General features: G+C 42.2%; 1 protein-coding gene across 6 annotated transcripts in view; it reads right to left on the minus strand.

The window, feature by feature from the left end:
* Nucleotides 1–10,672: 10,672 nt before the first annotated feature.
* The window catches only part of CSGALNACT2 (chondroitin sulfate N-acetylgalactosaminyltransferase 2), a 36,161-nt gene continuing 29,208 nt past the window's right edge, over nt 10,673–17,625 (minus strand). For all 6 annotated transcript variants that reach the window (XM_075154360.1, XM_075154362.1, XM_075154363.1 and 3 more), the window contains 3 exons: nt 16,329–16,423; nt 14,330–14,411; nt 10,673–13,164 (listed from right to left, as the gene is read on the minus strand). In XM_075154360.1, coding sequence (XP_075010461.1) covers nt 12,872–13,164; nt 14,330–14,411; nt 16,329–16,423 — 470 coding nt within the window. In that variant the 3' untranslated portion in view covers nt 10,673–12,871. The remainder of the gene's footprint in view (nt 13,165–14,329; nt 14,412–16,328; nt 16,424–17,625) is intronic.

Below are 17,625 nucleotides of genomic sequence, written 5' to 3' on the forward strand. Positions count from 1 at the left end.
TTAACTTTTTCCATGGTTATTTTTCACTTGCAAACTGATCAAGCCACAAACTGTGGAAGGCAATATAGTTGCAACAAACCAACTGGTTACTTAAATTTAAGTTCTGACTTACAAAGATACATTATGAAATATTTAAATATCTCCAACAAAGGCAAAAGCAACACTAAGCCAACAATATGCTGCCACTTCTAATGTGCTCTCTATAATAGTATTTTATGGATTTGATACAGTGTCTACGCTATGGAATATTTCCATTCTCTCAATGAAAGTGATTAACAGTTCCACTGTGTAAAAACATTTTGTCCCAAGAGTTGAATTTTGTTTTTTTTTTTTTCCTCCCACATATTTGTCCTTTTAACAGGAAAGCACAGAAACGTTTGCTGGCTGCAGCACACTGCAGGGTTTCCTGTAGCAAGATTCTGTTGATATTTCAACGCTCCAGGACCTTTGGTTGCAACCACTACCCTTTTTCATGCTCTACTTTACAGAAGCAAAGCCACTTCTCCAAGGTCACACAGGGACTAGACAAGGACAGAGCTGTGCGGAGAATCCAGCTTTCCTAACACATTGCCCCAGCACTACCCACGCTACGTCCTTTCCCAGGGATATAACCCTTAAAAAAAAAAGTTATATCTTTCAAGCGCAGGAGCTCTGGAGGTCCCATAAGCACTTTTAATCTGTTGAAAACAATTTCTGGGGAAATTGTTTTGGTAACCAGACATCTACAACAGACTTCCACAATAGAACAGTACTACTTTCAGTCATCATGGCTCATTAGAAAAGATAATGATGTTTACCAGCATTAAAAGGATCAAGAAGACAAGAGTCTTCTCCCTCAGCGAGGCGGCCAGTTCACACTCATAATTAATATGCATATTACATCCTTGAAAACTCATTCCCAGTTACATCCCATCCAGTCATTAGGATAAATTAGCTATTTACATAGGCATAAGAGTAAAGAATAAAATTGCTTTCCAGGCACTTTACTGCCATTAGAGTACAACACAGTATGACGAGCAGTAACTCAATGCGAGTAAGATATCTTTAGTTACATTATCAGCAACTTGATTTATCAAGTTAATAGTTCCCAAGAAACACCTTTCTTTTAGCAAATAACTCATGTAGCAAAATTCAGCTGACAACTGATTTTAGTACATCTTTTAGAAGGAAATCAGTAATTCTTCTGAGGATGTGCAGACAGATCTTCCCTCCTCAGTCTGCAATGTATATAATTTTATCAGGGCAACCCCAGCTTCCCAACTAACCAGAAAAGCCTGCAAGGAGTGTATGGAAGCACAGTTCTGTCTTACGGTTCTCTGCAGCCATTAAATTGGGCTGTATGGCCAGAGAGATACTTAAAAATTAAGGTTTTTTTTTTAAAAAAAAAAAAAAATCAAATTCCAGAAAGACTTTATCCTAAACCTTTAGTGCATGCTACCGAGGAAGTGTCCAGACCAGTGAGCATGCAAGTATTAGCAATAGTTGCTTTCAAATTCCTCCTTCCATGCTTGTCCCTGGAAAGGCAGAGATAACCGGGTATGCTCTGAGGTTTCAGCACATCTCTACGTGCCTACAACATAGGTTTCCTGTCACTGCAGAGGTTTGCCTTCCTCCACCGCTCCCCAAGGTGGGCCTAGGGCTTTGGAAGAGAGAGAAACAACATTTGGGGGTGTATTTTTGCAGTAATTTGGAGGTACAATCTAAAGTGTAACCATTTCTGTTACATTATTCCTAGCACTAAAGAATATAAATGTTTCTAATATTTCCAATTCTGTAAGCAATTTCTAACATCAGCATTTTTGTGTCTTCTTGATACCATATTCAGCTTTTGCACAGAAAATGGATGCAGTTAATTGCTGCAAAATAACCTTGGGATATTAGTTTATTTTCAATAATAATGAATATAATAATAATATTTCAATATAATGAAATATTGAAAAGCAATGAAGTTCTATGTCATGCAGGGAGTGCTGATGAAGTCTCAGATAGATATTCTGCCCTCTCCTCAAGAGGTGTGATGAGGAAGAAATTCAAACCACCAGGAAACGCAACATTAATTTAAAAATACTAAGCCAATAAATATACTGTTTCTGATCTACTAGGATGCATACTTTATGATATTAAGAATACTTAGGCTTCTAATAACTAATAATAATAAAAAGCACTTCTATATAAAAAGTTCTGGCGAAACCAATACACAGTTACTTGAAACTATTAGTAGCACCTACCAGAAGAAAAAACGAAACACCACACCAAACAGAAAACCCCCAAAAACCAGAAACAAACAAAACCCCCAAACTCCAGGGCTGTTGCCATGCAGAGGTTTCCTGTTAACAACCACACCTCAATGCAAGGTGTGGCGACCGTTTCACAGGATTGAAAGAAAGCGGAAAGCAAACACAAACCAAAGCACCAGATTCAAACATCCCCACCTCATCTGGGTCAGGAAAGAAGAAACTTTAAATTTAGTGGAAATTTGCTTTCAATATTTCTAATCTTATCTAGCTTCTTCAGATTCAGCAGGTATCTTAATCTTAAAATTAATATTATCGTGTTTCGAGGCAGAATCCAATGAGATCCCACAGAATCTCATTACACAGACAGAAAAGTACTTAACATCTTCTTAATCACTGTCATGTGAGCACACCAAGGCCTGTTCTGATTCTGGGGTGTATTAAATTCAAAGAATCTTGCTATTCATCGGTGTCGACATTGAAAGTTTCCTTATAAATATTTAAACAACATCCAGTTGTTTACATTCAATTCAAAGAAGATATTACTAACAACACTGCACCTCCCCAAATATCTGTTAAAATAGAGAAGTGCAACACATCATCAATTGCAGCAACAGAGCACCCGGGGACTCAGCAAGCAGAGCTGTAAATGAGGTATTTGATTAAAGTCTGTAACACTTATGGCACTAGCAGAATTTAATGAAACACCGAACTGTTCATGTCTGTGGACGTTATAGCTCCACGCTGAAGAACTTGTCTCAATTTGAAAAAAATCATTCCTAAAATGCTTCAAAAACATAAAATCCAAGCAAGTCATGAATAATCCACAAATCCAAGCAAACCCATTTTTTTTTCCTGTATGCCTCTTATCGTGCTTCTCAGTATCCAATTTCACAGTATCCAAGTATCCCAAGAAGAATTTCACAAGAACCCAGCAGCCCAAAAGTCACTTTGACAAGATTTTAAAAGCAAACACACCCAAAAACCCCCAACAACTACTCTACTGGGCTGCATTTGCAGGCCAGAACACCATCCCAGCTGCTCCCCAGTAACTGCACGGCCCAGGAAAGCGTGCAACTCGCATGCCGAGAGTAGCCTGAGCTTTGATCTGTCTCTAAGCTCCTCTCCAGAGCGTACCTCAGCACCAAGCAACCTCAAAGGCTTTTCTTTTTTGTTTTTCAAACTATCCCTTTAATGTGATCATTTTCCCCATGGTTTTTAACAAAGTCAGAGAGAAGCCACTTAAGCTTGCATAAGGCTACAGGAAACCAGTGCAAGAGCTCAGGCTCTCCGGGGCCAAAGCCACCGCTGCGCCCGTTAGCTCGCGTTTCCGCAGCTCCCCACAGCCGCGCCTCCCGTCGCCCCCACGTTCCCCACGCTGCGCGAATGCACCGGTGCTGCTCGCAGGAGAAACGCCCCGGCTGTTTCACAACCGTGACTCTGCTGCCCAGGCACGCTTGCCACCGCCTTCAGCAGCGGCCAGCCAGGTCGTACACCGGATCTGTGAAGGCTGTTTTATAGTCTCTACGTTAAATTTTATTTTACTCCAGAAATGTTTTGGTGGTTTTTTTTCTTTGTTTGTTTGTTTGTTTTTTAAAAAGAGCATTTTTAGCAGAAGTCTGGGAATATACAGGTGCTAGCAAAGAGCATGTGCGCCTCCCATGGACACGCAAATGCCAAAGCAATTGCAAAAAAAATTACTTGCTGGAATTTTTAAGATCGGACACCACCACAATCATAAACACAAGATCAGCTTGAAAAAGAGTTTGGTAAGCCACCGGCCCTGCAGATGGCAGGAATGGGTTAACACCCTCTTTTATGTGCAAGTCAAGTACAGACTGCAAAGCATTATACCTATGGAAGAAAACGATAAAGCCTTTAACTAAGTTAACTTGCATCAGCAGAGGGTTTTTACAGCAGGTGGAGTGAAAGATGAGAGGACGTGGCTCAAGAGACCCAAGTCACGTGAGACATACAAGTCCTCTAGCTACAAGGCAACCTTGAAACTGTTGGGCTTAAAAATGCTCCTTTTGAAAAGCTCACCACACTACCTACAAACTTCTAGCAGTTCAAATAAACCAGTTAAATCACCACAAACTCCTACCTAGGCACTTCATTTCAAATTTAGAGGGACTTATTTCACTTACCCCAGAACAGGACTAAGCTATAACAGGGCTGTATTTTAATACAGCCTTATGCAAACATTCAGACTTAAATGTAAAAGGGATTTATTTAACATTCTACCTTCAGTTCAGAAGTACTTTTGCCCCATGGTACTGCCGCACAGATCCCAGCTACGCCACTTACTCTTCAAACCCAGCTCAACATACCCTTTGCAGAAGCACACAAGATCTCCTGTTAAAAAGATGGAAGCCATTCCCTTTTTGGTGCAACCTCAGAGTAGTATATCCCAGAAAAATCAATAAAACATTTACCTTATTCTAACCGAGAAGAGAGAGCACATTCCTTGAGAAAAAAGTGGAAGAATCTTTTTCTGCCGGCTTCAGGTACCAAATGAAAGGAGCCAATTAGTCCACAAGGCCCTAATTAAGCACACAGCTGCCATCATTACTGCAAATGGAACAGCTGTGGCAAAGGCAGCCCCTCCCAGGGGGTCAGGGTGAGGCCCCAAAAGCTCTCTCCTAGCATCGCCTGGCGTTAGGGGCTAGCACTGCTCTGCACCTTCCTAAAGGAGGTGTGGGGCTGCCTCCCAGCTGATACAAATTCAGAAGAGGCTGAAGGCAATCATGATGCTAAAATTTAAAACAGCTGGAAGTCAGGATCCTGGGAAGTCAGCCAGCAGAGGGGAATTTTGTTTGCAGGGGGTGCTTGCACCAGCTCCCAGGTGTGTCCTGCACAGCTACCCTGCGGGCTGCAACAGCCAGACGGCCCAAATGCACTTCTCGCTGTGATGCATTAAGAAAAATTGATACTATCCCAATAAAAGCAGAGGTCTTCAGAGCCAGTGCAACCACAGAAATGTAAAAAGCAGCATTTTATCCTCGTCTCCTTTGCTGTAAAGCTTTTTCAGTGAAGAAAGGGGTGCAGTCCTTTAGTTTGCAAGCAGTCAGGCCTGACGAGGAGGAGATGAGCATCGTGGGGGCATGAACCAAACACTGCTTAACTTTAGCCATATCCCGATGTGCCTCGTCTTAGATCACAGCTGAGTAAAATTTGAATGACTACTCTCTTTAAGATGTAGTTGGGGGTCACACACACAGCAAAGGCACCTCAGGCAAACGAAAGCTAAACCCACCTTGGCTACACAGAAAGCTTTTATCATTATACCGATGCAGTAGTCAACGAGTTACTACATTTATGCTGAATCATCATTTTAAAGGCTATTTGAAGTTCTTTTCCTTTCATTCACTGATCTGACAAAGCAAAAAGCTGTTTAATTTTATTCTAAAGTTTGTATTCCAGCATGCACTAAAAACTGCAATTTAAATGTATGTCTGCATTCCGATACAAGTAGTTAGGGCTTACCCACTACTTCTGTTTTCCTCCTTATGCAATTCTCCAGTCTTAAATACAGTTACAAAGAAGTTTGGAGTTTCATAGGTGTGTGTATCTCAAAGTCTAAAAGACCATGGGCTTTTAAGAAATTAAAAAAAAAGCCACTAAGTATTTTCTTCTGGTTGCAGTGGATCCAGAACTAAGTATTTCCCTGTACTTTTTTGACTTTTTCATCTGTATTTGCTGATTCTCCAAACCAGTATCTACTAGTACCCATTGAATGGTATATTTTTAAACAAATTCAAGTTTGCAAATTCAAAAGCACAACCTGAATTCATTCCTGTAAAGGGTCTAACATGAAAGCCTGCCCTGAGCTAATCTCATTCTGACTTCCCTTAATCAAGAACACTTCCCCTTCCCTCCACAGATTGCAAGTTCCTTGGAAAAGGTTACAATTAATGCGGAAAGCCTACAACAGCTAAAAAAAAAAAAAAATTACTTCTCAATTCAGTGGAGCATGTTCTTATTTAAACAAATGTTACTATATTTACTACTCTAACACTGAAATGCAGTGGCTCCTCCAGGAAAACACAGCTGGCTTTTTACACTCGGACCACAGCTTAAAACAGGGAAACAGCGCGTTAATAGAAACAGCTTCTGTCAAAACACGAGGCCGTGGCCCAACACCCGGCCACCTAACCTGTGCGCCGGCCGAGGGCAGACAGCTGGCTCTGACGCCAAAGCCTAACATTGTCGTTTACCTTCGCAGTGCCCCGGGGCCGCCCAAGCCAACAGCGTGGGTTTACCCTCCCCCCGAGGCAGAGCAGGCCTTGGGAAGGCCGAGAGCGGGTCTCCTCCGCGGGGCCAGCACGGGCCGTGCCTGGCAAAGACCCGTTTCTGACACCCTGGAGCCGTGCCGGCCGGAGCCGCGCCAACTGACAAGGACCCAAGCGCACCAGCACAACCTTGCTCTTCCTGCTTCTCCAGAAATGGCCTCCGGCTCCAACCGAAGGGCCTCGGCCCGTTGAGCTGGCGGGTTTGCGTTTGCACCGGCTCAGGCTGGAGGTGACCAGCAGTAATGTGAACTCGGTATCAACACTGAAACATGAATAATTAAGTTACTGAACTTGTTCTGTGGACGGAGACACCCCTGGGGCTTAACTTCTCCCTCAATTAAATCAATTCCATGGTTCTCGCTAAAGTAGACAGCAAACCCAGCCTGAGGCTCCCAAGGGGAAGGCCGGGCAGCCGGCAGCTCCCGTGGCACGCACCGGCTGCCGGGAGCTTCCCACCAGCGGGGAGGACAGCGATGCCGCCTTCGCCGCCTTCAGCCGCCCCGTTCCCGCCGTCGGGGCCGGCGGCTGCGCTCTTCGCAGGGGCTGCCGCCCCAGGGGCAGCTCGCGGCTGCGGGTCCGCAGGTAACGTTGTCTCTCCAGTCCCCCGCCGGCAGCTGCAAGCTTGAGACTGGACACTTAGCTAACATTTTCCAGCTGTTTAGCCAGATTTATGCCTAAAGCAACACGCAGAATAGAATTTATTATTCAAGTGAGAGATTTTCATATTTGAAACATGACTAATTTCCTCCCTTTCTTGGATGAGGTTAGGAAACACCTTCAAGGAAGAGTTACAGATTTTACTGGGAAGGAGCAAACCTACCCTGCATTACAGCACGCAGCAGCAGTGGGAAAACAGCTACACAGCTGTATGCAAACACACGCGCTCCTATCACAGTGTGGCTATGCCAAAATGCAATCAGAAATTCAATACACTCAGGTGACTGAAATCACTTGTAAACTCTCTTTATAATAGAGGCATACCCTGCTATTTCTGTTCTGGTTCCGTTACAGAGCAGAAGCAATGGAGTGCAATCAAACACTGGGGATGGGTAATGGTCTTAAATCACTGCTCTTTGCCATGAACTTCGTGTTGCCATAAAAGTTTACTGTATTTCAGCATGAAATATTATGACAAATACAGAAATAAGAAAAAAGCCTAATCCGTAGTACAGAGTGCATAAACAGAGTCTTTTGTGATTTAAAGCCAGTTCCCAGAGGTGGTAAATGGCAGAGCCCCGTTCCCGCCCTGCCCGGCAGCTCCTGTCCCGCTCGCAGGGCCCGGCCGCTGGGCTTTCCCTTGCCAGGCATCACCCTCATCCCACCGCAGCTCGGTCAGCTGGAACCCAACGGCTCCCGCGTCGCCGAACAGCCAGGGCTGGAGCTTAGAAAAGGCTGAAGGCTTTAAGGCACAGAGCTGGAAGAAATGAGAGGACCCACTTCAATTAAAAACAGACTGGGTTAATAAGGACAGTAGGACATAGAGAGAGATGAAGCTTAATACAAGAAGCCTGGTGAAGAAAGACACCAGGGCAACACGATGTGAGATTTAAAGAGGTGATGAAAAGAGCCATGCAAGTTTTCAGTATATAATAATATACAGCACGTGTAATTTCTTTTAGGTATGCTAAGGACTTGGGGAGCACAAACTGCTCTCCAGATTCATAGATTTTTCTGACCAATGCTGGGCAGTGAGTTAGCTTTGTCTTAATTGCTCAGGAGTGTAATTAAAGTGCCACTGTCATCATCAGCCACATAAAAGAGAAGACATTTGATCAGTTAACTTGGGGTAAAGCAGCAGTAACTGATAACAGCTGCAAAACTGGCATCCTGAAATGGGCTCTACCCATGCCTTTCCCCGAGACTATGGTGGAAAAGCAAGAAAAAGTGAAGCACTTCCAGAGGAATTTTTGCCAGGAAAACTCCCATACAAAGAATGATGAAAAGCAGAACAGGACCAGGAAAGCAGCCACCATGTGGTGATCTTATGATGTGTTCATGGAGATTTGAGTACCTTTTGGAGCAATACACTGAACAGAATCATTCTCTCTGCAATTTGTAGGTCTCAACCTTTTCTCTATTTTGAGATTAGTAGGGATATATAAAGGATGTCCTCTTCTCGAGAATCCCTGTTAAAATAGACAAAATAATCCATCCATTAAGTCATCATTTAACTTAGTCCAGTGAGGGCCTTGCTTACAGGAAAACATTGCATCTTATTTTGAAAAAATACCTATTAATTCATTGAGGGACAATCATTATCTAAAGTAAGAATTTTAGATATCTTTTTTTAACTAAATAGTCAAGGCCTGTAGCCTAGCCCAAGAGCAAAAGTTAAAATACTTGAGAATGATAATAAAAAAACCCCCTATTTTAAGATTTAATTAAAAGCTGTAAAGTTAGGGTAGTTATTTATAATTCTTAATCTAATTTAAATAATAATTTAGAGACAAATGAGTAGGTAAAATGGTAAGTCATTAGGGAACATGAACTGTACATGATTAGTAATAATTCCCTGGAAGTGTAAATTTTAAATCATAACAGCTTTTAATTTAAGTAATTGATTTAATTTCCGATGTCAAAGTTGCTAATAAGCTACCCCTCAACCTGTAAAGCACTATTAGAACCGAGTATTTTCCTGCTGTAAATGTTCTACAGATTGATGGTTAGCAGTAAAACCATCCTCCCTCAGATGCACGCGGTGGGGTGTGTGTACCGAATCCAGTACCATGCAGCAGCAAAATGCATCCGAGGAGATTCCACGCTAAAAGTTATTCTTGTTCTTGTTACTACCATTGAGCTGCAACTACCTTGCAATGACTTCACATAGCACATAGCCCATACCAGTATCGCTGGTTTTCGTAACACAGCATGAACACAGCGGGTCATGGTTGCCTGTGGTCTTAACGAGCTGCCAACCTGCCGCGTGCCATAGCCACACATTCAGACAAGAGAAAGACCAGGCCTGCAAGGGCCTCCAGAAGTTCAGGAGTCCTCAAATAATCAGTCATTTGGACTACTTGTGTCAATACCCAACCCTGGCAGTAACTACTTCTGCCTTCCTTTTAACTCCAATGCATTCACTTCCACATTTTGCGATGATGAATGCAACAAAGGTTTTCATAAGTGGTTCCTGCTGACTGCATTCAGTTCCAGACTTCCCTGACTGCCTTCCAGCAGCTATACACCGGAGACCGTTGTTGATCGCACAGATGTGGACAGTTGACACTGTTCTCCTTCCTCACCATTGCTGGTTAAGCACAACCACCCAGTGGAAAGTAGCAGAAGGTTATCAGCATCAGCTGTGTTTCCAAAACATGGAAACTAGGACAACTGGATCCTTCTGAAGTAGTGGTTGAGTGATAGGATCCGAGCTGCAGCAATGCTTAATACCTCTGCACAACCTCAGTATCCATTCCAGTGTGTGCCAAGCAGTGGTGGTGTCAGTGAGAGGCATTTTTGATGCTTATTCTTGTGTAGCAGAGCCGGGACAGCAATAGCAGCTGAAGTTCTAAGGGCTGGAGTCTCAGTAGAAGGTCCCACCTGTATCTTTAGCGCAAATCATCATGCCTATGTATTTAATCTTTTCCTCACTGGTATGTTATAATTTTTATTAGGAACCACCAAGGTATCTTAAAGTAAGATTTAAAGTAAGATGAGGTTCAACAAGGCCAAGTGCCGGGTCCTGCACTTCGGCCACAACAACCCCAGGCAACGCTACAGGCTTGGGGAAGAGTGGCTGGAAAGCTGCCCGGAGGAAAAGGACCTGGGGGTGCTGGTTGACAGCCGGCTGAACATGAGCCGGCAGTGTGCCCAGGTGGCCAAGAAGGCCAACAGCATCCTGGATGTATCAGAAATAGTGTGGCCAGCAGGAGTAGGGAGGTGATCGTGCCCCTGTACTCGGCACTGGTGAGGCCGCACCTTGAATCCTGTGTTCAGTTTTGGGCCCCTCACTACAAGAAGGACATGGAGGTGCTGGAGCGTGTCCAGAGGAGGGCAACGAAGCTGGTGAAGGGCCTGGAGCACAAGTCTTACAAGGAGCGGCTGACGGAACTGGGGTTGTTTAGCCTGGAGAAGAGGAGGCTGAGGGGAGACCTCATCGCGCTCTACAACTACCTGAAAGGAGGTTGTAGCGAGGTGGGTGTTGGTCTCTTCTGCCAAGTAACCAGCGACAGGACGAGAGGAAATGGCCTCAAGTTGTGCCAAGGGAGGTTTAGATTGGACATTAGGAGAAATTTCTTTACTGAAAGAGTGGTCAGGCCTTGGAACAGGCTGCCCAGGGAAGTGGTTGAGTCACCATGCCGGGAGGTATTTAGAAGACTGTAGATGTGGTGCTTAGGGACATGGTTTAGTCATGGACTTGGCAGTGCTAGGTTAATGGTTGGACTCAATGATCTTAAAGGTCTTTTCCAACCTAAACCATTCTATGAATCTAAGATAACATCTGGTATAAGTTTAAGTCTTCTGGGGAACTAACTCTGCATTTTTATATCTGGTCTGGGTAGATACTCACTTGAAATGCAAAAATGAGCTGGCTGAACTTCTCGCTGCAAATACTACTACTTGAATCGGGCATGTCATATGCCTTGTAAAATATTATTGTAAAAACCTATTTCAAAGAAACAGCTTAAAACAATTTCTAAAATGCAGAAATTCCATTTATTATATTGAGAATATCAATTGCAACAAGTCTTGCAATGCATTCTCTTCACTCTAAGTACAATACAGTACACTGTTCTCCACAATAAGTTACATAAAGGGAAATTTTATGTACATATAAAAAGGATCAGTGCCCAGAACTATTTGCACAGCGTATCTGCTATTCAGAAATCAACCATTTAAATCTTTAATTGCCTTCAGAATTCTTGAAGCAAACAGAATTCATAAACAGATCTTAATTACCTGGTTTAAGAAGGGTTTTCAACTAATTTCTAAATTCAGTGGAGACCATGCAAATGGTTTAACCACTGAATTAGCATTCTCAGTATTCATTCTATAAACAAATGTATTAAAAATGAGGCATGCCATATGGTAGCATATAAGACAACATGAAGAAAAATGACCTGCCTGCATTTAAACTGTTTATGCATCCCAAAATACCCAAAAGGGAAGCAGAGAAGTAGTAGTGCCATTGTACAAGGCACTAATGAGACCACAGCATAATTCTGCTTATGCATGCTCAAAAAAACAAAATAAAAAAACCCAAAGAAAAAAAACCAAATACCCTAAAACCCCCTCAAACTGAAAAAGTGAAGAATAAGGCTACTAGGACAATCAGTGGAATGGAGAGCATCATATGAAGACAGACTGTAATAGCACCTTCTTTTTCAGCCAGTGAAACAGCCAAGAGTGTATGACTGCCTTCCAAAAACATGTAAAGAAAATGCCAGAAAAAGAAAGTAAAAGGACAATATTGGCATAATAGTAAATGGGCCTCTAATAAGTTTATATGGGAATGAAAAGATGGTTCCTCAACTTAAAGGACGAGTTGTACAGGCGGGGCCTTTGAATAAAGAGGAGTGGGGCCAAAAATCTTTAAACAAACAAGTTTAAGAGCATAGCTCAGTTTATAGAAGGGATTCTGTGATGTGGCATCTACTGTGGGAAAAGACCAGACCCAGAACACCCAACTGGAATGTTCCCAACTGGTCTGACCCATCACCGAGACAAGAGGGTGGTGTCTTTTTTGCAGTGTGAAATTACATTATATGCTCCAAAATTCCACTTAAAAAGATTTTCATTTCCCCCTCTTTCACACGAATTATTCTATATTCAACCATGTGAATGTCTGTTCATACAGCAAATGCGGCACCAAGCCCTTACTGTGAAATCAGCAACCTGAACAGTTGGCGTATCAGTCAGCACGTCCCGTATACCTTTCACGGCGAGATTCTTTTTCACACCTTTCTCTTGTTTCTACAATGGAGTGTAAGTATAGTAGCCTTCTAAAGTCACAGTGCGGTGAGCCATACAGACTGAAAATACTCAAGAGAACACAAAAGATTATTTAATTTAATTCTTAAAATAATGCAAATGTAAGAATTGAAATGTACCATGTGGAAAAGTGTTGAGTTGTACATTCCACTGATTTTTCCAATCGATACTGAAGACACTTTCCTTGAACTACATACACTTTCCAATTTATTTGAGGTGCTTGAACTTGCAAGATATGTAGGTAATAGCATGTCAGTCGAAGAATTTCTCGGAAAACAAATACAAGAACCAAAAACCCCCTAAACTCTTCTTCACTGAAAAAGAGAGGCACTGCATTTTGAAGCTGAGTTAAGGCTGTAAAATGATGCTGGTTCATTGTGAATTTGAAGTCATCGAATGTCACGGGGGTGACATTTAACCCACTGCTTCGCTGTTAGTCCTGTAAGCCTGCTTTCGGAGGTGCGTCTCGATCTCCTCCCTGAAGACCAGCATCCCAAGGTGCGAGTGAGAAGCCTCGTTCATGGCTTTGGACTGGATACACATGCGATACTGCTCGGGAGTGAGTTCGTCTGCACAATGTTTCTCGTGCCAGAGGTGAAAGAGACCAGGGACCGGTGTCCTGATCACAATAAGGTCACCGTGCAAGTACTTTCTGTAAAGGTGAACATCCTCACCGCCCCAGCCTTTCACTTCCAAGTCAAAACCCCCTATAAAAACAGTATCAGAAAACGTTATTTTGGCACACAGGCTAGACGTAAGGCAAAAAGAGCAACACCCCTTATGTAACATATTACCGAATCTGGTACGACATGTCAGAAATTCTGGAGCAATTAACTTTAAGTTCTCCATGCCAAAGCATGCCAAATTGAGGGAGAGGAGCTTAAAGCATACCACATCCTTTGCGGTGGAAACTGCCCAGGACACAGATCACGCACTGCTGGCTTCAGAAAGTCTCTTAGAACAGTGTCTCCAAATCGCATTATGCATGACATGCCATTTGACAGCTGCAGAAAACTGTAGGCAAACCTCACTGGCTATGCTTTTGGGTTATTTTTAGCAATCATAATGGATTTTAGCAGCTGGAAGATGAAGCAGTCATGCACCATACGAAAAGCCCTCTCTAAAAATGCCAGCAATTACTGCATAGGTCACAACTCAAAAAGCTGGATTAAGGAAAGGAACCTGTTCCACCATTTTAAGTTCTCTTGCCTTTGCAGGATCATAGTGAAAATCAACTCAGACTCAGGCATAATTTCAAAACTCTAGAATTATGAAGTCTTCATTTAGCGTATACCATACACATAGCAATATGACTGCTATTAGAAATCAGCCTGCATTCAAGCCACGATACAGCACACAGGGCTGTATCATTACACCTTCTGCCAGACTATCTTCAAGACGGCCTTCCAAATTCAAGTACACCAAACTGTTCTCAGTTTTAACAGCATGCCACACGGGGGTGCCAAAGGGTATTTCTAAAGCCTCGAACAACTATATTCAACTACTCAAGGTCATTTAAAAGAAAGAATTTGAATGCTTCTTGTCTATGTTAGTGGTTTACTTGAGGGACGTGCTTCTTAAACTTGATTAATTTGCTTAAGACAGTCACAAAGTACAAAAAAAAAAAGATTTTTAGAAGTTCTAGAGTGAAATGTTGTTACTAAAAATATTGTGACTTAAACGCTCATCAGATGGGACATCAAAATGTAGAAAAACTAATTTATCTCACTGGTCAAACTTGTCAAGCAAGTCTGACTGCTGGGCTTGGGAAAGTGATAAAAGAAATAAATGCATTACTTCCCTGTTGTTAGATAAGAACAGAGAATCAATTTTTAAACACACAACATTTTTTTTTTTTTAGTTTCATCTTACCAACAGTCAGAAAGTCTGTCCGATATTGACAAGTCATCCCAAAGCCAAAATCCCGCCAGAAACCAGAATCCTTCTTGTGTACCTGCAATTTTAAAACATTATAATTTTGAAATGCAAAATACATCGAAGGAGGTACACTGCGCTTGGTTTTGTAGAAAGCTAAGCTCTTCCGATCACTTGTTCAGTGCAGGATAAGCATGTAACACTTCTAGTCATGCACAGATGTGGGCTTCCTAATTACCTGCTGTTCACTTCACCCTTTGCCATCCAATTCCAAATACTTACTTGCATTGCAGTTTCCACATTTACCTTTCTGCCACACCACCTCTATTTTCTATATATCTGCTCGTACCAAGCAGTAAATTTTTGGTAGTCTATTGCCAAATCATCCGTTCCCGATACTCCAATTCCTACCCAGTTTCTAAGACCACATTTGTCTCTTCTTGTTCTGATATGACAAGAAAAGTAAGTTTTGTGATTGAAGTCAGCAACCATAAAGTTGTTGGATTCAAAAAAGTAAACAGCAGAGTTGTCAGGCAGGAGCTCACTCCTCTCTCAGCTGTGACTACCTGAGGCCATACGCAAAAGCTTCCCTCCTACTTTCAGTAGGATCCTTGCAAACAACGTAGGGGGTGAGGGTTATTGTATTTTTCTTTTCTTTTTAGTAAGGCTGTGTTGCACTCTCCTTTCTCTCCTCCAAAAACCGGTCTACCTCAGAAGTCCCAGCTGCAAAACCCACTTTCATTTATGCAGTCTTTTGAAAGAGAGTCAGGCTGGACACTGACCATGGCCATTCCATCTTCAGGCAACAAAGACCCAGAAATACAGTACTTCTTTCTGCTGCGCCCCAAATTATCCTTAAACCTATTTTCTTGTTTGCGGGGTTTATTTGTTTATTATTTTGACTACAAGCTTCCGTAGAAGCAGTGTTTCTCATTCCAACAGGAAGATGAAATTAGTGGTAAAACAGCCTGTCCTGGTTTCGGCTGGGATAGAGTTAATTTTCTTCCTCGTAGCTGGAATAGTGCTGTGTTTTGGATTTAGTAGGAGAATAAAGTTGTAACACACTGATGTTTTAGTTGTTGCTAAGTAGTGCTTACACTGGTCAAGGATTTTTCAGCTTCCCATGCTCTGCCAGGTGCACAAGGGACTGGGAGGAGGCACAGTCAAGACACCTGACCCAAACTGGACAAAGGGATATTCCATACCATATGACGTCACGCTCAGTATATAAACTGGGGCGAGTTGGCCAGAGGCAGCGATTGCTGCTCAGGGACTGGCTGGGCATTGGTTGGCAGGTGATGAGCAGTTGCATCACTTGTTTTTCCTGGGTTTTGTTCCTCTCTTTCTCTCTCTCTTGTTGTTTTCCTCTTCATTACAATTTATTATTATTGTTGTTGCTGTTGTTACTACTTTATTTCAAGTATTAAACTTTTCTTATCTCAACCCACAAGTTTTCTTACTTCTGCCCTTCCAATTCTCTACCCCACCCCACCAGGGCGGGGACGGTGAGCGAGCGGCTGTGTGGTGCTTAGTTGCCAACTGGGGTTAAACCATGACACAGCCCATGGTTCTGGCAGATGTTGGTTGGCAAAGGTAAAGACACGATCTGCACAGAGCACAGCTGTCCACAGCACGAAAAAAGCAACTGACTGAACATCTTAGCCCACCTTGAGTTATGTGGCACACTTCCCGCAACTGCCACTTGGTAGTTAGCAAAGAGTCGATACTGAGGGAAGCTTATCAAGCACAGTTCACAGTTTTTTTCTTTTCACCACTTTTTTGTTTGCTGGAACATAAGACGCAAGTTTATCTAAGAATGAGTTTTGTACTGTTTGATAAGCTTTTCTTCCAAGTGCTTTGCCCATAACAGAGAAAAGTGTTTAGATACACACTGCCAAAGGTCATAAGATATCCCAAACAGACTATTAAGTTACACTTAATTCTGTTTTAATACAAAACACAACTAATTCTACCTAGAATAAATCATGCTGCTTACCAATTGTTGCTCCACAGGGGGTGGTATATCTTGGTTGGCATAGACAATGGCAGGATTATAAAGGCTGAATACCACAGGATAAAAAACTTTTTTCCCTGGAAGCCAAAAGGTAATGGTTACTCACTGTGGGCATCCTTTCTGAAGGCAAGAAGAAACTAGAAATACTCTCTTTATGTGAAATAACAGCTATTAGCCATCTACTGAAAACAAATAAATATAAGGTCTGACTGCTAGGATTTCCCATTTAGGTAGCCCATAATATCTAGTGAGGCAGAGCCCACAGGATTAAAAAAAAAAAAGTACGCATATACATATACTCTATAGGTATACACCTATATATAGTTATACATACTTATATACATATAAAATATTATATATCACAATATCACATTAGATGACAGTGAAAAATCCCTGCAATAATGACATGCAGTAAGGCTAAAAAATAACCAAGTCCAAGTAACACCTTGCACAGCTTGAGTTTTAAGAGCGTGCCTCTTTCCACAAGCATTTAAAAGTGTGTACATCCACGACGTCCTGCAAGGGCATTAAGCATCATGAGTATCCTGATTATGCTGTGACACCAGTTCTATGCCTATTACAGAAGCCAGATAAATATTTTTCAAGGATCTCTTGCCAGTGGTGCAAAGGTATCGACAACAGTCCACGAGAATACTTGGCACCCTGACTCGGGCATGAACTCTGAATGTGTGAGAAGCATCTTCAGATCTCACTTGAAGCAAAGGTGACAGACTGTCAGTATGAATTGTCAAGCAGTCTCTCAAACTCCCTTCCTTGCGAAAGCTCACAAGATGCTCCTCTCCAAAGTTTTTCCAATTATTTATACAACTTGTTCCATAAAGTGCAGAGACGGAGAGAAATGAAAGAAAAAGCAAGAAATAGAATCCAAATATCTGGTTTATAGCAGACTTTCTTGCCTATTTATTATGTGAAGAAAAAGTATCTATTAATTCCAAATTGCCATTTGGAGCAAATGATTTCTGGCTGCAACAAATCTGGAATAAGAGTAAGCATTAAAAAAACCCAACAAAACAAACAAATGTTTGACAGGAGAAGGTCTTAACTAGCACGCTTGTTAACTCAAGAAAGCTTTATCCTTCTTGGCAGAATCTTGTAGAACAAGCAAGCTTCGTACAAACTTGAGAAATATGGTCAGAAAATTTCAGAGCTTGGGATGTAAGTGTGGAACATTAGCTCAGTCTCTGTAAGGAGCACATTGTGTAGCTCTACAGAAAACCATTCGTATGTGATGTGTCTTGGCCATACAAGTGTGAGAAGA

Source organism: Calonectris borealis, chromosome 7 (assembly GCF_964195595.1).
Source record: "Calonectris borealis chromosome 7, bCalBor7.hap1.2, whole genome shotgun sequence".
In the NCBI taxonomy this organism is placed as follows: Eukaryota; Metazoa; Chordata; class Aves; order Procellariiformes; family Procellariidae; genus Calonectris; species Calonectris borealis.